Source organism: Ranitomeya variabilis, chromosome 6 (genome assembly GCF_051348905.1).
Source record: "Ranitomeya variabilis isolate aRanVar5 chromosome 6, aRanVar5.hap1, whole genome shotgun sequence".
Taxonomy (NCBI): Eukaryota; Metazoa; Chordata; class Amphibia; order Anura; family Dendrobatidae; genus Ranitomeya; species Ranitomeya variabilis.
This window is the reverse complement of record NC_135237.1, coordinates 198,470,132-198,493,743: the sequence shown is the minus strand read 5'-3', so window position 1 is coordinate 198,493,743 and position 23,612 is coordinate 198,470,132. Positions and strand designations below refer to the sequence as shown.

The window sequence follows — 23,612 nt, the reverse complement described above, 5'->3', positions numbered from 1 at the left end:
ACGTTTTTGAAGAACCCAAGCTTGGTTCACTACCTCCGCACCGGGAGTGCGATTGTGCCATAGATTTGATCCCGGGTAGTAAATACCCTAAGGGTCGTTTATTTAATCTGTCTGTGCCTGAACACGCTGCTATGCGAGAATATATAAAGGAGTCCTTGGAAAAGGGACATATTCGTCCTTCGTCATCTCCCTTAGGAGCCGGTTTTTTCTTTGTGTCTAAGAAAGATGGCTCTTTGAGGCCGTGTATTGATTATCGGCTTTTGAATAAAATCACGGTTAAATATCAATATCCGTTACCACTGCTGACTGATTTGTTTGCTCGTATAAAGGGGGCCAAGTGGTTCTCTAAGATTGATCTCCGTGGGGCGTATAATTTGGTGCGAATCAAGCAGGGGGATGAGTGGAAAACCGCATTTAATACGCCCGAGGGCCACTTTGAGTATTTGGTGATGCCTTTTGGTCTTTCAAATGCCCCTTCAGTCTTCCAGTCCTTTATGCATGACATTTTCCGCGATTATTTGGATAAATTTATGATTGTGTATCTGGATGATATTCTGATTTTTTCGGATGACTGGGACTCTCATGTCCAGCAGGTCAGGAGGGTTTTTCAGGTTTTGCGGTCTAATTCCTTGTGTGTGAAGGGTTCTAAGTGCGTTTTTGGGGTTCAAAAGATTTCCTTCTTGGGATACATTTTTTCCCCCTCTTCCATCGAGATGGATCCTGTCAAGGTTCAGGCTATTTGTGATTGGACGCAACCCTCTTCTCTTAAGAGTCTTCAGAAATTTTTGGGCTTTGCTAACTTTTATCGTCGATTTATTGCTGGTTTTTCTGATGTTGTTAAACCATTGAGTGATTTGACTAAGAAGGGTGCTGATGTTGCTGATTGGTCCCCTGATGCTGTGGAGGCCTTTCGGGAGCTTAAGCGCTGCTTTTCTTCCGCCCCTGTGTTGCGTCAGCCTGATGTTGCTCTTCCTTTTCAGGTTGAGGTCGACGCTTCTGAAATCGGAGCTGGGGCGGTGTTGTCGCAGAGAAGTTCCGACTGCCCCGTGATGAGACCTTGTGCTTTTTTTTCCCGTAAATTTTCGCCCGCCGAGCGGAATTATGATATTGGGAATCGGGAGCTTTTGGCCATGAAGTGGGCTTTTGAGGAGTGGCGTCACTGGCTTGAGGGGGCCAGACATCAGGTGGTGGTATTGACTGACCACAAAAATTTAATTTACCTTGAGTCTGCCAGGCGCCTGAATCCTAGACAGGCGCGCTGGTCGTTGTTTTTCTCTCGGTTTAATTTTGTGGTGTCATACCTACCGGGTTCTAAGAATGTTAAGGCGGATGCCCTTTCTAGGAGTTTTGAGCCTGACTCCCCTGGTAATTCTGAGCCCACAGGTATCCTTAAGGATGGAGTGATATTGTCTGCCGTTTCTCCAGACCTGCGGCGGGCCTTGCAGGAGTTTCAGGCGGATAGACCTGATCATTGCCCACCTGGTAGACTGTTTGTTCCTGATGATTGGACCAGTAGAGTCATCTCTGAGGTTCATTCTTCTGCGTTGGCAGGTCATCCTGGAATCTTTGGTACCAGGGATTTGGTGGCAAGGTCCTTCTGGTGGCCTTCCCTGTCACGAGATGTGCGAGGCTTTGTGCAGTCTTGTGACGTTTGTGCTCGGGCCAAGCCTTGTTGTTCTCGGGCTAGTGGATTGTTGTTGCCCTTGCCTATTCCGAAGAGGCCTTGGACGCACATCTCGATGGATTTTATTTTGGATCTGCCTGTTTCTCAGAAGATGTCTGTCATCTGGGTGGTGTGTGACCGTTTCTCTAAGATGGTCCATTTGGTTCCCTTGCCTAAGTTGCCTTCTTCTTCTGAGTTGGTTCCTCTGTTTTTTCAAAATGTTGTTCGTTTGCATGGTATTCCGGAGAATATCGTTTCTGACAGAGGGACCCAATTCGTGTCTAGATTTTGGCGGGCATTCTGTGCTAGGATGGGCATAGATTTGTCTTTTTCGTCTGCTTTCCATCCTCAGACTAATGGCCAGACCAAGCGGACTAATCAGACCTTGGAGACATATTTGAGGTGTTTTGTGTCTGCGGATCAGGATGATTGGGTTGCTTTTTTGCCATTGGCGGAGTTCGCCCTCAATAATCGGGCCAGCTCTGCCACCTTGGTGTCCCCGTTTTTCTGTAATTCGGGGTTTCATCCTCGATTTTCCTCCGGTCAGGTGGAATCTTTGGATTGTCCTGGAGTGGATGCTGTGGTGGAGAGGTTGCATCAGATTTGGGGGCAGGTAGTGGACAATTTGAAGTTGTCCCAGGAGAAGACTCAGCTTTTTGCCAACCGTTGTCGTCGTGTTGGTCCTCGGCTTTGTGTTGGGGACTTGGTGTGGTTGTCTTCTCGTTTTGTCCCTATGAGTGTTTCTTCTCCTAAGTTTAAGCCTCGGTTCATCGGCCCGTACAAGATATTGGAGATTCTTAACCCTGTGTCCTTCCGTTTGGACCTCCCTGCATCTTTTTCTATTCATAATGTTTTTCATCGGTCACTATTGCGCAGGTATGAGGTACCGGTTGTGCCTTCCGTTGAGCCTCCTGCTCCGGTGTTGGTTGAGGGTGAGTTGGAGTACGTTGTGGAAAAGATCTTAGACTCCCGTGTTTCCAGACGGAAACTCCAGTATCTGGTCAAATGGAAGGGATACGGTCAGGAGGATAATTCTTGGGTGACTGCCTCTGATGTTCATGCCTCCGATCTTGTCCGTGCCTTTCATAGGGCTCATCCTGATCGCCCTGGTGGTTCTGGTGAGGGTTCGGTGCCCCCTCCTTGAGGGGGGGGTACTGTTGTGAAATTGGATTCTGGGCTCCCCCGGTGGCCACTGGTGGAATTGAACTTGTGTGCATCATCCTCTTTGTTCACCTGTTCCCATCAGGATGTGGGAGTCTCTATATAACCTTGCTCCTCTGTCAGTTTCATGCCGGTCAACAATGTAATCAGAAGCCTTTCTTTGCATGTTCCTGCTACTAGACAACTCCCAGCTAAGTTGGACTTTCGTCCTTGTTTGTTTTTGCATTTTGTTCCAGTTCACAGCTGCTGTTTCGTTACTGTGTCTGGAAAGCTCTTGTGATCTGAAATTGCCACTCTGGTGTTATGAGTTAATACTAGAGTCTTAAAGTAATTTCTGGATGGTGTTTTGATAGGGTAGCTGACCATGAAAGTGCCCTTTCTGTCTTCCTGCTATCTAGTAAGCGGACCTCGATTTTGCTAAACCTATTTTCATACTACGTTTGTCATTTCATCTATAATCACCGCCAATATATGTGGGGGCCTCTGTCTGCCTTTTGAGGAAATTTCTCTAGAGGTGAGCCAGGACTGTATTTTCCTTTGCTAGGATTAGTTAGTCCTCCGGCTGGCGCTGGGCGTCTAGGGATAAAACGTAGGCACGCTACCCGGCCACTGTTAATTGTGCGGCAGGTTTAGTTCATGGTCAGTTTAGATTCCATCTTCCAAGAGCTAGTTCTTATATATGCTGGGCTATGTTCTCTCGCCATTGAGAATCATGACAGTTGGGGATGTCAGGGAGTTCATAATGACGTTCCTTTGATGTCAATCTCCTCTTCTTCCTCTTCTGAAATTCCAGAGTTTTTGTCTGATTTTCAGGATGTATTCGATGAGCCCAAGTCCAGTTCCCTTCCACCGCATAGGGACTGTGATTGTGCGATTGACTTGATTCCAGGCTGTAAGTTTCCTAAGGGCCGACTTTTCAACCTGTCTGTGCCTGAACATACCGCCATGCGGAGTTATGTTAAGGAGTCTTTGGAGAAAGGACATATTCGGCCATCTTCTTCACCGTTGGGAGCGGGATTTTTTTTTGTTGCTAAGAAGGATGGTTCCTTGAGACCCTGTATTGATTATCGCCTCTTGAATAAGATCACGGTCAAGTTTCAATACCCTTTACCCCTGCTTTCCGATTTGTTTGCTAGGATTAAGGGGGCTAGTTTTTTTTACGAAGATTGACCTTTGGGGGGCATATAATCTTGTTCGTATTAAGCAGGGTGATGAATGGAAAACTGCGTTTAATACGCCCGAAGGCCATTTTGAATACCTTGTGATGCCATTCGGGCTCTCTAATGCTCCATCTGTTTTTCAGTCCTTCATGCACGATATCTTCCGGACTTATCTTGATTAATTCATGATTGTATATTTGGATGACATTTTAATTTTTTCCGATGATTGGGAGTCTCATGTGAAACAGGTCAGGATGGTATTTCAGATCCTTCGTGATAATGCTTTGTTTGTGAAGGGGTCTAAGTGTCTCTTTGGAGTGCAGAAGGTTTATTTTTTGGGCTTCATTTTTTCTCCCTCATCTATAGAGATGGATCCGGTTAAGGTTCAGGCCATTCATGATTGGATTCAACCCACATCTGTGAAGAGCCTTCAGAAATTTTTGGGCTTTGCTAATTTTTATCGCCGTTTCATTGCTAACTTCTCCAGTGTGGTTAAACCCTTGACCAATTTGACGAAGAAAGGCGCTGATGTGACGAATTGGTCCTCTGCGGCTGTCTCTCCCTTTCAGGAGCTTAAACGCCGATTTACTTCTGCCCCGGTGTTGCATCAACCGGATGTTTCTCTTCCGTTTCAGGTTGAGGTTGACGCTTCTGAGATTGGGGCAGGGGCTGTTTTGTCTCAGAGGGATCCTGTTGGTTCCTTGATGAAACCGTGTGCCTTCTTTTCCCGTAAGTTTTCGCCCGCTGAACGCAATTATGATGTCGGCAATCGGGCGTTGTTGGCTATGAAGTGGGCGTTTGAGGAGTGGCGACATTGGCTCGAGGGAGCTAAGCACCGTATTGTGGTCTTGACCGATCATAAAAATCTGATTTACCTCGAGTCTGCCAGGCGGCTGAATCCTAGACAGGCTCGATGGTCCTTGTTTTTTTCCCGTTTTGATTTCGTAATCTCATATCTTCCGGGTTCTAAGAATATTAAGGCTGATGCCCTCTCTAGGAGTTTTTTGCCTGATTCTCCTGAGGTCCTTGAACCGGTCGGCATTCTGAAAGAAGGGGTGGTCCTTTCTGCCATTTCCCCTGATTTACGACGGGTTCTTCAGGAATTTCAGGCTGACAAACCTGACCGCTGTCCAGTGGGGAAACTGTTTGTTCCTGATAGATGGACTAGTAGAGTGATTTCTGAGGTTCATTGTTCTGTGTTGGCTGGCCATCCTGGTATTTTTGGTATCAGAGATTTGGTTGGTAGGTCCTTTTGGTGGCCTTCTTTGTCACGTGATGTGCGTTCTTTTGTGCAGTCCTGTGGGACTTGTGCGCGGGCCAAGCCTTGTTTTTCCCGTGCTAGTGGGTTGCTTTTGCCTTTGCCGGTCCCTGAGAGGCCCTGGACGCATATTTCTATGGATTTTATTTCTGATCTTCCGGTTTCCCAGAAGATGTCTGTCATCTGGGTTGTTTGTGACCAATTCTCTAAGATGGTCCATTTGGTGCCTTTGCCTAAATTGCCTTCCTCTTCTGATTTGGTTCCGTTGTTTTTTCAGCATGTGGTTAGTTTGCATGGTATTCCGGAGAATATTGTGTCCGACAGAGGCTCCCAGTTTGTTTCTCGGTTTTGGCGGGCCTTTTGTGATAAGCTGGGCATTGATTTGTCTTTTTCTTCTGCATTTCATCCTCAGACAAATGGCCAGACCGAGCGAACTAATCAGACTTTAGAAACTTATCTGAGATGCTTTGTGTCTGCTGATCAGGATGATTGGGTGGCTTTCTTGCCATTGGCCGAGTTTGCCCTTAATAATCAGGCTAGTTCGGCTACCTTGGTTTTGCCCTTCTTTTGTAATTTTGGTTTTCATCCTCGTTTTTCTTCGGGGCAGGTTGAGCCTTCTGACTGCCCTGGTGTGGATTCTGTGGTTGACAGGTTGCAGCAGATTTGGGCTCATGTGGTGGACAATTTGGTATTGTCTGAGGAGGAGGCTCAACGTTTTGCTAATCGTCGTCGGTGTGTTGGTTCCCGGCTTCGGGTTGGGGATCTGGTCTGGTTGTCTTCCCGTCATGTTCCTATGAAGGTTTCTTCCCCTAAGTTTAAGCCTCGCTTTATTGGTCCTTATAGGATTTCTGAGATTATTAATCCGGTGTCTTTTCGATTGGCCCTTCTGGCTTCTTTTGCTATCCATAATGTCTTCTATAGATCTTTATTGCGGAAATATATGGTGCCCGTTGTTCCCTCTGTTGATCCTCCGGCCCCTGTGTTGGTTGATGGGGAGTTGGAGTATGTGGTTGAGAAGATTTTGGATTCTCGCTTTTCGAGGCGGAGGCTTCAGTACTTTGTCAAATGGAAGGGTTATGGCCAGGAGGATAATTCTTGGGTTTTTGCCTCTGATGTCCATGCTGCTGATTTGGTCCGTGCCTTTCATCTGGCTCGTCCTGATCGGCCTGGGGGCTCTGGTGAGGGTTCGGTGACCCCTCCTCAAGGGGGGGGGTACTGTTGTGAATTCTGCTCTTGGGTTCCCTCCGGTGGTTGTTGGTAGTAATGCAGTTGTCCCTGGGTTGCAATCCTGGGCAGGTGTCCCTGCTGATTGCAGCTCTGACTGGGATATTTAGGTGTGCAGGATTCATTAGCCCTTGCCAGTTGTCCATTGTTCTTGGAGGTTTTGCATCTCTGTCTGGTTCCTCCTGCCCTGCTGCCAAATCAGCAAAGATAAGTGTCTGGTTTTATTTCTGCAGCACACATGTTGTGTGCTTTACAATTCAGTACTATTCAATGTTTTTTCTTGTCCAGCTTAGACTGTGTTTGGATATTTCAGTCAAGTTGGATTCTCAGGAGATGCAGACATACTTTCCATGTCTTTAGTTAGATGGTGGAATTTTTGTATTATCTGCTGTGGATATTTTTAGGGTTTTAATACTGACCGCTTAGTATTCTGTCCTATCCTTTCCTATTTAGCTAGCGTGGCCTCTTTTGCTAAATCCTGATTTCTGCCTGCGTGTGTCTTTCCTCTAATACTCACAGTCAATATTTGTGGGGGGCTGCCTATCCTTTGGGGTTCTGCTCTGAGGCAAGATAGAATTCCCATTTCCATCTATAGGGGTATTTAGTCCTCCGGCTGTGTCGAGGTGTCTAGGATGTGTTAGGTACACCCCACGGCTACTTCTAGTTGCGGTGACAGTTTAGGGTTTGCGGTCAGTACAGGTTCCACCTACTCCTGAGAAAGTCTCATGCGGCTCCAAGGTCACCGGATCATAACACTGGAGGTTCTGAAGGAATCCCTGACCACAGCTCAAGAACGTTATAAGAGATCGGCTGTTAGATTCCGTAAACCTGTACCCATGTTCAAGGTAGGAGATTCCGTGTGGTTAGCAACTAAGAATCTGAAGTTAAACGTTCCTTCACAAAAACTTGTACAGAAATTCATTGGCCCTTTCAAGATCAACGGTATGGTGAGCTCTGTGGCCTGCCAGCTGAAGCTGCCTAGGACAATGAAGGTACACCCAGTTTTTCATGTATCTTTACTAAAGCCTGTATCTCCTAATACCTTCCAGGGATGTGTTGTGCCACCTCCGCAGCCTGTGGTGATTGATGGGCAAGAACAATTTGTGGTGGAGGAAATTATTGATTCCAGGATTCGCAGGAATCGGCTCCAATATCTGATAAGATGGCAGGGATATCCCCCTGAGGAAGACTCTTGGAAACCTGTGGAAAACATCAATGCCCAACAGAAGATTTCTCGTTTTCATCAGAGATTCCCTGAGAAACCAGGTCCATGATCATCCTGAGGCCGCTTCTAAGGAGGGAGTAATGTCAGGACTCTGAACATTTTTTACCCTTTGTGCATTACTGTCCTTTTTCAAGATGGCGTCTTTGGTCTCATGTGCACTGTGTCTTCCTGCTATAAAACTCCACCCCAGCCTTCAGTCTGTGCTAGAGTATTCTGCCTTGCATCCAGCTCCTGACCTCTGATTACTCCCTGGCTATATACCTGCTCCTGTGAACCTGTATGGTGATCCTGCTACTCTGCTCTGAGTTCCTGCTGCATACACAAGTTTCCAGTAATCCTCCTTCATCTGCTGTTCGTGTTTACTTCCATCTGCATTTGCTGGTCATGTAAGCTGTTGCTGCTTTGCAATAGCCTGAGACTATTAACCAGGCATCCCTGGTTGAGCTAAGATATGATTTGAACTGCCTAATAAGCATATCTATCTGTGCCTGGACTAAGACAAGGATTTATTCGTGTCAAGTATCCTCAAGAATAACTGTGCTTCATAGACTTTCTGCTTGATTGCATTCTCCTCTGAAGCTTCCTATAGACTGCTAAGCTGCGTTTATTATTTGCACCAAGTGTTGTGGACTTGAGTTTCTCTCTGCACCTGTTTGAATCACCGTGTGATAATATAGACTTTACCACTTATAAAACTGTGTCCTGTAGTTGTCTTGTTCCACGCAAAGAGTCTCCTGAGTTATCCCCTATAATTATTACAGATCCCCATGGGCTGCTCCATTTCTTGTGCTTATTTTGAAGCATTTAGTTCATTTTTGGAGAGGGTTGATTGCGATGTATCTAGGATAACGTCAGTCATTCACTACCTCAATGATTTTTTATTCATCAGGCAGCTCATTTCCCCAATTTGCCAGTCATTGTTCAGATTTATGGAATGGGTAGCTGGTCACTTAGGAGTTCCACTAGCACAAGAGGAGGGAAGGGCCCTGTACCTGATTAGTTTTTGGGTATCACCATCGACACCGCGTGGATGGTGTTTAGGTTATCAGAGGAAAAAATTGTGGCTTTGGCTCATTAATCATTGCTGATGACTATAGAGCCTATGGTCTGAAATGTATCTGCCCCATTTCTCCCCCCAGGCAGTTGTGACTATTATGCTTGAATCTAATTCTTTTACATTCATTTTTAGACTGTTATTTTCAGGGCAAATAAAGGCTTTGCAATACCTGCGATTTGCTGCAAATCAAATATTTTAAAAAAGTCAACAAAGTTGGGAAATTTGAATTTAAAATGATTTGATCTTTCCTAGCAGTCATGACTTCATAAGCCAACAAGTAACACTGATACTCAGTAAAATTAGAGGGTTATCCTATATTTTAAATATAATTGGCTACATTGTATATTGAATACAATAGAACAATTACATTATATGTAAATTTTCAGGACAATTTTCAAAATAGTACAATGATAATGGCTCCATTTAAATATTAAAAAGGCCAATATGTCTCACAAAAAAGGAAAACAAAAAATATTGGTAGACTACGGTAATAATGTTGTATGTGTAATATGGCAACTGAACTGTTAACAATTGACAGGGAAGGCTTTTGTGTTCACCCTTTCACCACTGTATAGGTTTGTGGCATTCACTGCAAAGGCTCCAAGTCTATTCTCCATCGTGCACTGCTTGACTAACAGCTCCTTGTCCTGAAGTCACACAGCATAGATGTATCAGTTGAACAGGAAGAGGCAGTGCTGGGCGGGGAATAGAGCTGGAGTTACAGAGGATTCAGATCTACAGCTTCATTTGCATATTAGATTGGCCATGTACAGGTATTGCTGGATTTGACTTTGAAATAACTAGATACACATATAAAAAGTTTCGGGGGTGAAATCCTGCTGAAAGTTTCTCTTTAAAAGACTAAGTCATCCTAAGTCATATTGCACGACTCGTTAAAGGGTTGATTGTGACTTGTAGGATCGCTACTTCCAATAGGTGGCGCTGTAGAGTTTAAGTCCTCTTTTTCTCAGAAGAGGCAATTTGCATATTTAAATTCCTAGAGGAGCATTGTACGGCAAATAAGCCTCCTTACCTTGACAAGCCAGAGATGGTATGTCACTCTCCATAAGGAGAAACGATACCCCTTAGACCCCATGTCCAGAGCCTCTCACCTAGCCAAATCAGTTCTCATGCTTCGCACTGACGAGGGCCAACAGCCCGAAACACCGTGTCTGCGAATTGAGATACTGATTTGGCTTTTATCCTAAGTCATATTGCACGACTCGTTAAAGGGTTGATTGTGACTTGTAGGATCGCTACTTCCAATAGGTGGCGCTGTAGAGTTTAAGTCCTCTTTTTCTCAGAAGAGGCAATTTGCATATTTAAATTCCTAGAGGAGCATTGTACGGCAAATAAGCCTCCTTACCTTGACAAGCCAGAGATGGTATGTCACTCTCCATAAGGAGAAACGATACCCCTTAGACCCCATGTCCAGAGCCTCTCACCTAGCCAAATCAGTTCTCATGCTTCGCACTGACGAGGGCCAACAGCCCGAAACACCGTGTCTGCGAATTGAGATACTGATTTGGCTTTTATCCTAAGTCATATTGCACGACTCGTTAAAGGGTTGATTGTGACTTGTAGGATCGCTACTTCCAATAGGTGGCGCTGTAGAGTTTAAGTCCTCTTTTTCTCAGAAGAGGCAATTTGCATATTTAAATTCCTAGAGGAGCATTGTACGGCAAATAAGCCTCCTTACCTTGACAAGCCAGAGATGGTATGTCACTCTCCATAAGGAGAAACGATACCCCTTAGACCCCATGTCCAGAGCCTCTCACCTAGCCAAATCAGTTCTCATGCTTCGCACTGACGAGGGCCAACAGCCCGAAACACCGTGTCTGCGAATTGAGATACTGATTTGGCTTTTATCCTAAGTCATATTGCACGACTCGTTAAAGGGTTGATTGTGACTTGTAGGATCGCTACTTCCAATAGGTGGCGCTGTAGAGTTTAAGTCCTCTTTTTCTCAGAAGAGGCAATTTGCATATTTAAATTCCTAGAGGAGCATTGTACGGCAAATAAGCCTCCTTACCTTGACAAGCCAGAGATGGTATGTCACTCTCCATAAGGAGAAACGATACCCCTTAGACCCCATGTCCAGAGCCTCTCACCTAGCCAAATCAGTTCTCATGCTTCGCACTGACGAGGGCCAACAGCCCGAAACACCGTGTCTGCGAATTGAGATACTGATTTGGCTTTTATCCTAAGTCATATTGCACGACTCGTTAAAGGGTTGATTGTGACTTGTAGGATCGCTACTTCCAATAGGTGGCGCTGTAGAGTTTAAGTCCTCTTTTTCTCAGAAGAGGCAATTTGCATATTTAAATTCCTAGAGGAGCATTGTACGGCAAATAAGCCTCCTTACCTTGACAAGCCAGAGATGGTATGTCACTCTCCATAAGGAGAAACGATACCCCTTAGACCCCATGTCCAGAGCCTCTCACCTAGCCAAATCAGTTCTCATGCTTCGCACTGACGAGGGCCAACAGCCCGAAACACCGTGTCTGCGAATTGAGATACTGATTTGGCTTTTATCCTAAGTCATATTGCACGACTCGTTAAAGGGTTGATTGTGACTTGTAGGATCGCTACTTCCAATAGGTGGCGCTGTAGAGTTTAAGTCCTCTTTTTCTCAGAAGAGGCAATTTGCATATTTAAATTCCTAGAGGAGCATTGTACGGCAAATAAGCCTCCTTACCTTGACAAGCCAGAGATGGTATGTCACTCTCCATAAGGAGAAACGATACCCCTTAGACCCCATGTCCAGAGCCTCTCACCTAGCCAAATCAGTTCTCATGCTTCGCACTGACGAGGGCCAACAGCCCGAAACACCGTGTCTGCGAATTGAGATACTGATTTGGCTTTTATCCTAAGTCATATTGCACGACTCGTTAAAGGGTTGATTGTGACTTGTAGGATCGCTACTTCCAATAGGTGGCGCTGTAGAGTTTAAGTCCTCTTTTTCTCAGAAGAGGCAATTTGCATATTTAAATTCCTAGAGGAGCATTGTACGGCAAATAAGCCTCCTTACCTTGACAAGCCAGAGATGGTATGTCACTCTCCATAAGGAGAAACGATACCCCTTAGACCCCATGTCCAGAGCCTCTCACCTAGCCAAATCAGTTCTCATGCTTCGCACTGACGAGGGCCAACAGCCCGAAACACCGTGTCTGCGAATTGAGATACTGATTTGGCTTTTATCCTAAGTCATATTGCACGACTCGTTAAAGGGTTGATTGTGACTTGTAGGATCGCTACTTCCAATAGGTGGCGCTGTAGAGTTTAAGTCCTCTTTTTCTCAGAAGAGGCAATTTGCATATTTAAATTCCTAGAGGAGCATTGTACGGCAAATAAGCCTCCTTACCTTGACAAGCCAGAGATGGTATGTCACTCTCCATAAGGAGAAACGATACCCCTTAGACCCCATGTCCAGAGCCTCTCACCTAGCCAAATCAGTTCTCATGCTTCGCACTGACGAGGGCCAACAGCCCGAAACACCGTGTCTGCGAATTGAGATACTGATTTGGCTTTTATCCTAAGTCATATTGCACGACTCGTTAAAGGGTTGATTGTGACTTGTAGGATCGCTACTTCCAATAGGTGGCGCTGTAGAGTTTAAGTCCTCTTTTTCTCAGAAGAGGCAATTTGCATATTTAAATTCCTAGAGGAGCATTGTACGGCAAATAAGCCTCCTTACCTTGACAAGCCAGAGATGGTATGTCACTCTCCATAAGGAGAAACGATACCCCTTAGACCCCATGTCCAGAGCCTCTCACCTAGCCAAATCAGTTCTCATGCTTCGCACTGACGAGGGCCAACAGCCCGAAACACCGTGTCTGCGAATTGAGATACTGATTTGGCTTTTATCCTAAGTCATATTGCACGACTCGTTAAAGGGTTGATTGTGACTTGTAGGATCGCTACTTCCAATAGGTGGCGCTGTAGAGTTTAAGTCCTCTTTTTCTCAGAAGAGGCAATTTGCATATTTAAATTCCTAGAGGAGCATTGTACGGCAAATAAGCCTCCTTACCTTGACAAGCCAGAGATGGTATGTCACTCTCCATAAGGAGAAACGATACCCCTTAGACCCCATGTCCAGAGCCTCTCACCTAGCCAAATCAGTTCTCATGCTTCGCACTGACGAGGGCCAACAGCCCGAAACACCGTGTCTGCGAATTGAGATACTGATTTGGCTTTTATCCTAAGTCATATTGCACGACTCGTTAAAGGGTTGATTGTGACTTGTAGGATCGCTACTTCCAATAGGTGGCGCTGTAGAGTTTAAGTCCTCTTTTTCTCAGAAGAGGCAATTTGCATATTTAAATTCCTAGAGGAGCATTGTACGGCAAATAAGCCTCCTTACCTTGACAAGCCAGAGATGGTATGTCACTCTCCATAAGGAGAAACGATACCCCTTAGACCCCATGTCCAGAGCCTCTCACCTAGCCAAATCAGTTCTCATGCTTCGCACTGACGAGGGCCAACAGCCCGAAACACCGTGTCTGCGAATTGAGATACTGATTTGGCTTTTATCCTAAGTCATATTGCACGACTCGTTAAAGGGTTGATTGTGACTTGTAGGATCGCTACTTCCAATAGGTGGCGCTGTAGAGTTTAAGTCCTCTTTTTCTCAGAAGAGGCAATTTGCATCTTTAAAAGACCAAACTTACTTTCCTATATTAATAATGGTAATGTGTACATAAAAATCAGATGCTATATAGTTGATTGCTATTCGATCAGATCTTTTTATGGGCACATATACACTTGAAAAGGCGGGTTTCATCTGAAATATGGAAAAGAATAGTACATGATTTTTTTATGTGGTCCGTAAAAAAACAGTAACCTGATCAGCCCAATTGAATAAAATTGATCCTAGATCTGTTCATTTCATGTTAATTTTTTTCCATGGTCAAGACTATATGGTTGTGTGAACATAGCCTTTGACAAAGTGTAAAACTATTTAGCTGAAGTCGCAATACCATTTAAATTAATTGTGAATTATTTATAGTTTTACTTGTAACTTGTTTTTTCAAACTCATTCCATATTGTTGATAATATTAGTTTACATTTTTCCTGAAGCAAATTTTGTACAATCAAGCTGTATCACTTTTAAAACTATATCTTCATACCACCAGTTATTATGTCTTACTAGGAAATAAAAATTTAAGATTGATATAAACATTGATGTGTCTCAAAATTTCTATCCATGTCTTTTGCATACCTTGTAAATTCATTTCTCACTGCTTGGTTTACATAATATTCATTGTCGGAGTATTTGCCAATTATAATGACAATTAAAATGGAGGCCATGAACACATGAACAGCAAGTTCTCTGAAAAAATACAAAATATTTATTACTCATAATTTCTATAAATCATTTTGATACTTAAAACTTGAATGGTTGATAATGACCGTTGTATAGTCATTGTAAGCCTTTCTAGCAAAAAGCAAAAATATTTTCATAATTTTTTGCTTCTATCTGTTTGTAAGGGGTTACAAGGACTGATGTGTGCCCCTATCCCTTTAATTTTAAACGTGATCTATTATTACTGTATACATAATGTTGTTTAGTACTGTGTATCTTATATTTATGTGACAAGTGTATTCATTTATAGTATTCTAGCTGATGCTGCCCATTGTATATTGTTTTACTATAGGGAAAGTGCAGTGCTTAAGTTCAGCCACTAGATGGGGGCACAGAGATCATTGGACTGTACACTGTAAAGTAGGAAAACAACATAGGAGTTTCAGGTATTAAATAGTTAAACATAGGGGAGGCATGGTGGATAAGGCAGGGTAGACTTCCTGGTAGGGTCAGAGAGGGCCAGGGCGCCTGTTGAGTGCAGAAGGGCTCTATAGCACCTGGGCAACAGTGTATCACGCAACATTTACCAAAAGGAAAGGGCCCGGTCATCTATTTTCTGGGTGGAACATCAGCAGTGGAAACAGTACAGCAGTGCTAGTGGTGCAGTATAAGTGGAACTGCAGTTGCTACAAGAAGACTAAGTAGTATGGGCAGGTCCCTCATCATGTGGCGGCTTATGGCTTGGGCTGATGCCCTCAGAACCGATGCGAAACAACTGAGGGATCTCCAGAACAATGTGAGCCTGGCCAGGGAGGATGTTGAGGAATCGAATAGCACGGTTCATCCCGGAAGCTTAGTGACAGGAACAGGAACGCAAGGAAAGAGACAGAATTGTGTAACCTGATGTTCATGCTGTAAAGAATATGGATGTGCTGCGTACAGAACCAAGTAAAGCTGTTGTTAAAGTTGAGCTGGACTGTGTCTCCCTTTGTGCGGTACTGTCTAAAAGAAGCCTTTGGCAGCCCAAGATGGACCCTGAAGGCGCAGAGACCCAGGACACTGGTACACAGAAGAAAATACATTATTGTATTGTGAGGGGAGGCCAGGTGTGATACAGGGATTGCTCTCAGCCATGACTACCGCCCTGGCTCACGCTTACATGTTTATTTTGATGGTGCTATTAATTCCATGTCCCCATCTGTAGTTTGTTGAAAAAAAAACCCCTGTGCTTTACACAAACTACCATTTATGAGTCTCTGTCACTAACAGCGCAGCAGCTGAGCTCAGCAGCTCTGCCTGAGATACAAACACAAGCCGCTAAGAGTTGTGGAGCTCAATAATTTGCAACACTGTCAACATGACGTCAGCATTGCAAACAATAACAGACAGCAGCAGGTGCAGCTGCAGAAACTCAGTGCTGGACCCGGGGAGGTGAGTAAAGAAAACTGTAGCCAAGAAACAGGGATTTTCTGAAAGAAAGAAAACCCTCTTTAATCCATCACTTTGCCTTTCTGTTTACTGATAATATACTCCCTTCTTGCTTTTCTGGAGATGGATACCTTCTAGCTATGCTGCCATGTTAATGTAGAAGCTCTTGTACTTCCCTGATCAGCATAGCAGAAAGTTATTTCTATTGGCTGCTCTGCTGTGAACAAAGGATGACTATGATAACTGGCTATGGAGAGAGGAGTAAGCATGCATGTAAAGGAAATTACAAAGATTGAGTTAATGATGGAATAGCCCCCTTCAGTAGTTAGGAAAACTCTCTGATGACAAAATATAGATATATCTGTTCATTGCTGTGCAGAACCTCATTGATGAAAGAGCAAATATTGATTTAAGAATTCTTAAGTAATGCGTTCTTTGAAAGGATTATGTATATGTTTATTACCTAAATATTTTTCCAATAATTGTTTGTCTCCTGTGTTTGTCCTTGGCTACTTTTAATTGAGCAGGTGTAGGTGGACGAGCCAGGCGTAAATAACGAGCCCTTTTCCGAGCAGCAAGAATCTGTATAAAATATGCAGATAAATAAACAAAATGTTCAAATTACTATATGTGTATATTTCAGGATTTCAGATCCAAACAAATAAAACACACATGAACAAAATTTGTGGTATCCGTCTGATAAAGTAAGAAAAAACCACAATGGCCACTGAAATAACCTAAAACTGACAAAAGTAATTTTCTATTTAAATTTACTGAATATTAATTCATTAAAATCAGACATTGTTGTTGAATTATAGTTCAATTGAAAATAAATAAATACATAATGACAATGGTCTGGGCAAAAATGATGGTACCCTTAATTTAATCATTTATTTCACAAATCTTTGAGGCAATAACTGGAAGAAAACGATTTTTGGAACTCTCGATGAGGCTCCTGCACCCATCCACTTGTTATTTTGTCCCACTCCTTGTGAGCAAACTGCTGCCGCTTTCTCAGGCCGGTTTCACACGTCAGTGGCTCCGGTATGTGAGGTGACAGTTTCCTCACGTACCAGAGCCACTGACACACGTAGACACATTGAAATCAATGCATCTGTGCAGATGTCATTGATTTTTTGCGGACCGTGTCTCCGTGTGCCAAACATGGAGACATGTCAGTGTTCGTGGGAGCGCACGTATTACACGGACCCATTAAAGTCAATGGGTCCATGTAAAACACGTAACGCACACGGATGTTTTCCGTGTGCAGTCCGTGTGCCGTGCTGGAGACAGCGTTTACAGTAAGCGCTGTCCCCCCCAGCATGGTGCTGAAGCCGCCATTCATCCGTTCTCTCCAGCGCTTGCTGGGGAGAAGGGATGAAAAATCTTTTTTTTTTTTGTTTTTATGTGTTTAAAATAAACTTAAGGGCATCCTCCCCCCTCACACACCCTGTGCGCCCGTGTATGTGTAATGACCAGAGGTCCGAATAAGATCCAGTGAGTCACAAACCAAGACTAAGGCAGAAATCTCCAACGGTATTTACTCAAAGGCAAAATAATAAAGGTAATATGGAGAATATTAAAGTAGATGCACCCCAAAGATACAACAGCTCAGCAGCAGCTGAAATCACTGTGCCAGTCCAAGGTCTCCTGAGAACTGTATGCTACAACAGACTAGTAAGAAATTTACCTAACAGGGCAACTAAACAGGAACAAGTGTAAATTGATTGTAGTGTTATAAAGGGAGCCCCTGGAATGGCACACTGAATATAACTTACACAACTCTAATATAAGATACACCTCTAAGTAACAATTAACCACTCTGAACAGGGATACCCGGGTATCTATAGCTATGGTACCGTATCCTGAGATGGATTTTCTCTCAGGCAGGAATCCGCACAGGCTGCAGCCCAGTCCAAATCTTCAGCGCCAATAAGTTACAACAAGCTCCTCTGTATTGTCGGCCGGTGCCGAGCCCAAACGCCGGGGACTTAGTTAGTGGTCTCACGATGTTGTTTCTTCTTCTGTAGCTCCTAGGGATGCTTCCACGACAGCCCGTCCATCTCTGTATCCGCAGTCTGTCCAGGCTTGTTCCTCCACACGATGCACAGGGGATCCACAGACTTCCAAATACGTACTTGGTTTTTAGTCAAGTCTCAGTCTTTTTAGATAATGGGTTAGCTCTTCTTCAGAATACGCTAGCAACGAAAGTCTCTCACAGGTTAACAAAAGATTAGCTCTTCTCCAGGGGAACGTTAGCAAGACAAAGTCTCTCAACAGTTTCTTTTCTCCACACACTCGCAGTAAAGTCCACACACTGTCTCTTTTCAATATCACCGCAGCTTCTGTCTTTTTTTCCCGCACTTCTTCTCTCTCACTTCCTTGTTTCACTTTTACACAGAAGACACCAGACCCCACCCACCAGCACAGATTGTCTCCGGGATTCTGGCAGTGTCTGAATCTGTCCCTTGCTGCAGCAGGCAAAACCCACAGGGTCCTAGTGCTCTCTCAGTGGGACCACAGTTCACCCTCTTACATATGAGCGGTCACGTGGTGCCGCCCATTACAGTGATGAATATGCGGCTCCACCCCTTTGGGAGGTGGAGCCGCATATTCATCAACTGTAATGGGCGGCACCACGTGACCGCTCAGTGCAGGAGAAGCTACGGGGCGGAGAGCAAGCCTCGAGGGAGGCGGGTGAGTATTTTAATGCCGGCGGCCGGGCGCACAGGGGGTGGGAGGGGGGAGGATGCCCTAAAGTTTATTTTAAACACATAAAAACAAAAAAAAAAAAGATTTTTCATCCCTTCTCCCCAGCGAGCGCTGGAGAGAACGGATGAATGGCGGCTTCAGCACCATGCTGGGGGGACAGCGCTTACTGTAGCGCTGTCTCTCCTGCACGGTCCGTGTGGTACCCAGGCGGCACACGGCTGCCGCATGTGTGCCACACGGATGGCCTACGTGAGCTCACGGACACACGGACACGGATAACTCCGGTACCGATTTTTTCCGGTACCGGAATTATCTGGACGTGTGGGACAGGCCTCAGGTATGAAGGGTGGCTTCTCCAGACTCCCAATCTTCTGCTCCTTTGTCAGATGTTCAATGGGATTTTGATGTGGGCTCATAGAAGCCTCTTAAGAATAGTCCAATGCTTTGCTCTTTGCCATTCTTGGGTGTTTTTACCTGTGTGTTTTAGGTCATTATCCTGTTGAAGGCCACACTACCTGCGACTGAGACTAAACTTTGTGGTGGAATAAAGTTAATTTCCTCCCAGCAGCAAGGCTCTAAGTGAGGGCGCTGGGCATGTTCAGAATGCTAGTAATCTGTATATTAACCCCCATATCTTCATATTAATAGCATTTTTTCACATGACAGGTTCGCTTTAAAATTTCTGAATAATATGTGCAACTGTAGTAACGGGAACATCAAGATGGTTTTATGGCTTTTACTTTTATCATGTTTATGTATAATTTTCTTTCTAAGGCTTCACATTTAATGTATGAAAAATCGGTCCGAGTCTTCCTGCCGAGAGTCGCATGAGTGTTCTCCGTATGATTAGCTGTGTGTAATGTGTTTCTAATGCGATGATGCGATTTTCTTGCACCTATGTATCCGTATGACATGCGTATGGCTTTACACTGCTTTTCCCCACTGAATTTAATGGCTCAATGGATTGAAATCAGGAAAATGTGTGCGTATTTGTCACACGGATGGTCCATGTCATATCCGAGTTTTTCTCACACCCATAGGCTTGCATTGGCGAGTCTCGGACTATATACACGTACAATCACAGCATGCTGCAATTTTGCACACATGTCGAATACGCCTGAGAAAAAAACGGTGATGGGAGCCGCCCCATAGATTAACATTGGTCCGAGTGCAATGCGATGTTTTCTCGCATAGCACTCATCTGTATTCTACAATAGTGTGACCTCGACCCAATGTCTGAACTCGCTCCTTTAGCTTTCTTTGTCCATGTTCAGTGTGGCACATCATAATACCAAACCGCACAGAACTACTTACCATCCTTTAACCCCTTAGTGACAGAGCCAATTTGGTACTTAATGACCGAGCCAATTTTTACAATTCTGACCACTGTCACTTTAAGAGGTTATAACTCTGGAACGCTTTATCGGATCCCGCTGATTCTGAGATTGTTTTTTCGTGACATATTGTACTTCAAGATAGTGGTAACATTTCTTCGATATTACTTGCGATTATTTATGAAAAAAATGGAAATATGGCAAAAAATTTTAACATTTTGCAATTTTCAAACTTTGTATTTTTATGCCCTTAAATCAGAGAGATATGTCACAAAAAATAGTTAATAAATAACATTTACCACATGTCTACTTTACATCAGCACAATTTTGGAAACAATTTTTTTTTTTGTTCGGGAGTTATAAGGGTTAAAAGTTGACCAGCAATTTCTCATTTTTACAACACCATGTTTTTTTTAGGGACCACATCACCTTTGAAGTCATTTTGAGGGGTCTATGTGATAGAAAATAACCAAGTGTGACACCATTCTAAAAACTGCACCCCTCAAGCTGCTCAAAACCACATTCAAGAAGTTTATTAACCCTTTACGTACTTCACAGGAACTGAAACACTGTGGAAGAAAAAAATGAACATTTAACTTTTTTTTGCAAACATTTTACTTCAGAACCATTTTTTTTTAATTTTCACAAGTGTAAAAACAGAAATTTAACCACAAGTTTTGTTGTGCAATTTTTCCTGAGTACGCCGATACCCCATATGTGGAGGTAAACCACTGTTTGGGCGCACCGCAGAGCTTGGAAGTGAAGGAGCACCGTTTGACTGTTTCAATGCAGAATTGGCTGGAATTGAGATCGGATGCCATGTCGCGTTTGGAGAACCCCTAATGTGCCTAAACAGTGGAAACCCCCCACAAGTGACACCATTTTGGAAACTAGACCCCTTAAGGAACTTATCTAGATGTGTGGTGAGCACTTTGAACCCCCAAGTGCTTCACAGAAGTTTATAACATAGAGCTGTGAAAATAAAAAATCGCATTTGTTTTCACAAAAATGATTTTTTCGCCCACAAATTCTTATTTTCACAAGGGTATCAGGAGAAATTAGACCACAAAAGTTGTTGTGCAATTTCTCCTGAGTACGTCGATACCCCATATGTGGAGGTAAACCACTGTTTGGGCGCACCGCAGAGCTTGGAAGTGAAGGAGCACCGTTTGACTTTTTCAATGCAGAATTGGCTGGAATTGAGATCGGATGCCATGTCGCGTTTGGAGAGCCCCTGATGTGCCTAAACAGTGGAAACCCCCCACAAGTGATACCATTTTGGAAACTAGACCCCTTAAGGAACTTATCTAGATGTGTGGTGAGCACTTAGAACCCCCAAGTGCTTCACAGAAGTTTATAACGTAGAGCCGTGAAAATAAAAAATCGCATTTTTTCTACAAAAATGATCTTTTTGGACCCAAATTTTTATTTTCACAAGGGTAACAGGAGAAATTAGACCACAAAAGTTGTTGTGCAATTTCTCCTGAGTACGTCTATACCCCATATGTGGGGGTAAACCACTGTTTGGGCGCACCGCAGAGCTTGGAAGAGAAGGAGTGCCGTTTTACTTTTTCAATGTAGAATTGGCTGGAATTGAGATCGGACGCCATGTCACGTTTGGAGAGCCGCTGATGTGCCTAAACAGTAGAGACCCCCCACAAATGACACCATTTTGGAAACTAGACCCCTTAAGGAACTTATCTAGATGTGTGGTAAGCACTTTAAACCCCCAGGTGCTTCACAAAAGTTTATAACGTAGAGCCGTGAAAATAAAAAAAATCGCATTTTTTCTACAAAAATGATCTTTTTGCCTCCAAATTTTTATTTTACCAAGGGTAACAGGAGAAAATGGACCACAGAAGTTGTTGTACAATTTGTCTTGAGTACGCCGACACCCCATATGTGGGGGTAAACCACTGTTTGGGCGCATGGCTGAGCTCGGAAGCAAAGGAGCGCCATTTGACTTTTCAATGCAAAATTGACTGGAATTGAGATCGGACGCCATGTCGCGTTTGGAGAGCCCCTGATGTGCCTAAACAGTAGAAACCCCCCAAAAGTGACCCCATTTTGGAAACTAGACCCCCCATGGAACTTATCTAGATGTGTAGTGAGAACTTTGAATGCCCAAGTGCATCACAGAAGTTTATAATGCAGAGTCATGAAAATAAAAAATATTTTTTTTTTAACAATAAAGATTTTTTAGCCCCCAAGTTTTTATTTTCACAAGGGTAACAAGAGAAATTGGACCCCAAAAGTTGTTGTCCAATTTGTCCTGAGTATGCTGGTACCTCATATGTGGGGGTAAACCACTGTTTGGGCGCACGGCAGAGCTCGGAAGGGAAGGAGCGCCATTTTGAAATGCAGGCTTTGATAGAATGGTCTGCGGGCGTTATGTTGCGTTTGCAGAGCCACTGATGTACCTAAACAGTAGAAACCCCCCACAAGTGACCCCATTTTGAAAACTAGACCCCCCAAGGAACTTATTTAGATATGTGGTGAGAACTTTGAATGCCCAAGTGCTTCACAGAAGTTTATAATGCAGAGTAGTGAAAATAGAAAATATTTTTTTTTCCACAAAAAAGATTTTTTAGCCCCCAAGTTTTTATTTTCACAAGGGTAACAAGAAAAATTGGATGCCAATATTTATTCTCCAATTTGTCCTGAGTATGCTGGTACCCCATATGTGGGGGTAAACCACTGTTTTGGCACACGGCAGAGCTCGGAAGAGAAGGAGCGCCATTTTGGAATTCAGACTTTGATAGAATTGTCTGTGGGTGTTATGTTGCGTTTGCAGAGCCTCTGATGTACCTAAACAGTAGAAACCCCCCACAAGTGACCAAATTTTGGAAACTAGACCCCCTAAGGAACTTATCTAGATATGTGGTGAGAACTTTGAATGCTCAAGTGCTTCACAGAAGTTTATAATGCAGAGTAGTGAAAATAAAAAAATATTTTTTTTTTCCACAAAAAAGATTTTTAGCCCCCAAGTTTTTATTTTCACAAGGGTAACAGGAGAAATTGGACCCCAAAAGTTGTTGTCCAATTTATCCCGAGTACGCTGATGCCCCATATGTGGGGGTAAACCACTGGGCGCACGGCAGAGCTCAGAAGGGAGGGAGCACCATTTGACTTTTTTAGCGCAAAATTGTCTGTCGTGTTTGGAGACACCCTGATGTACCTAAACAGTGGAAACCCCCAAATTATAACTCCAACCCTAACTCCAACACACCCCTAACCCTAATCTCAACCCGATCCATAATCCTAATCACAACCCTAACGATAATCACAACCCTAACCCCAAAACAGCCCTAATCTCAACCCTAACCATAACCCTAATCAAAACCCTAAATCCAACACACCCCTAACCCTAATCCCAAACGTAACCCTAATACAAACCCTAATCCCAAAAGTAACCCTAATCCCAACCCTACTCCAAACCCTAACCCTAATCCCAACTCTAACCCTAACTTTAGCCCCAACCCTAACCCTAACTTTAGCCCCAACCCTAACCATAACTTTAGCCCCGTCGTCACAAAAAAGTTCAATGTAACCTTTCTTTTGTACGTCGCGTCCGCCATTTCCGTGCATGCGTGGCCGTAACTCTGCCCCCTCCTCCCCAGGACATAGACTGGGCAGCGGATGCGTTGAAAAACTGCATCCGCTGCCCACGTTGTGCACAATTTTCACAACGTACGTCGGGCCGACGCATTGCGACCGCCTCGTACCGACACAAGTGTGAAAGAAGCCTAAGGCTACTTTCACACTAGCGTCGTACTCGGCCCATCGCAGTGTGTCGGGCCGATGTACCGACGCTAGCGTTGTAAGCGCCGCACAACGGGTGCAGCGGATGCTGTTTTTTCAACGCATCCGCTGCCCCATTGTGAGGTGCGGGGAGGCGGGGGCGGAGTTCCGGCTGCGCATGCGCGGTCGGAAATGGCGGACACGTTGCACAAAAAAGTTACATGTAGCTTTTTTGTGCCGACGGTCCGCCAAAGCACGACGGATGCGACGTGTGGCAATCCGTCGCAATGCGTCGCTAATGCAAGCCAATGGAGAAAAAACGCATCCTGCAAGCACTTTTGCAG

The 23,612-nt window shown here is 44.2% G+C and overlaps 1 protein-coding gene across 1 annotated transcript in view; it reads right to left on the bottom strand.

Moving 5' to 3' along the window:
* The window catches only part of LOC143782192 (polycystin-1-like protein 1), a 264,298-nt gene that overhangs the window by 223,071 nt on the left and 17,615 nt on the right, over positions 1–23,612 (bottom strand). Inside the window, exons 4-5 of the mRNA XM_077269385.1 lie at positions 15,945–16,063; positions 13,970–14,080 (exon numbers count right to left, since the gene is read on the bottom strand). Of these exons, the coding sequence (XP_077125500.1) occupies positions 13,970–14,080; positions 15,945–16,063 (230 nt within the window). The remainder of the gene's footprint in view (positions 1–13,969; positions 14,081–15,944; positions 16,064–23,612) is intronic.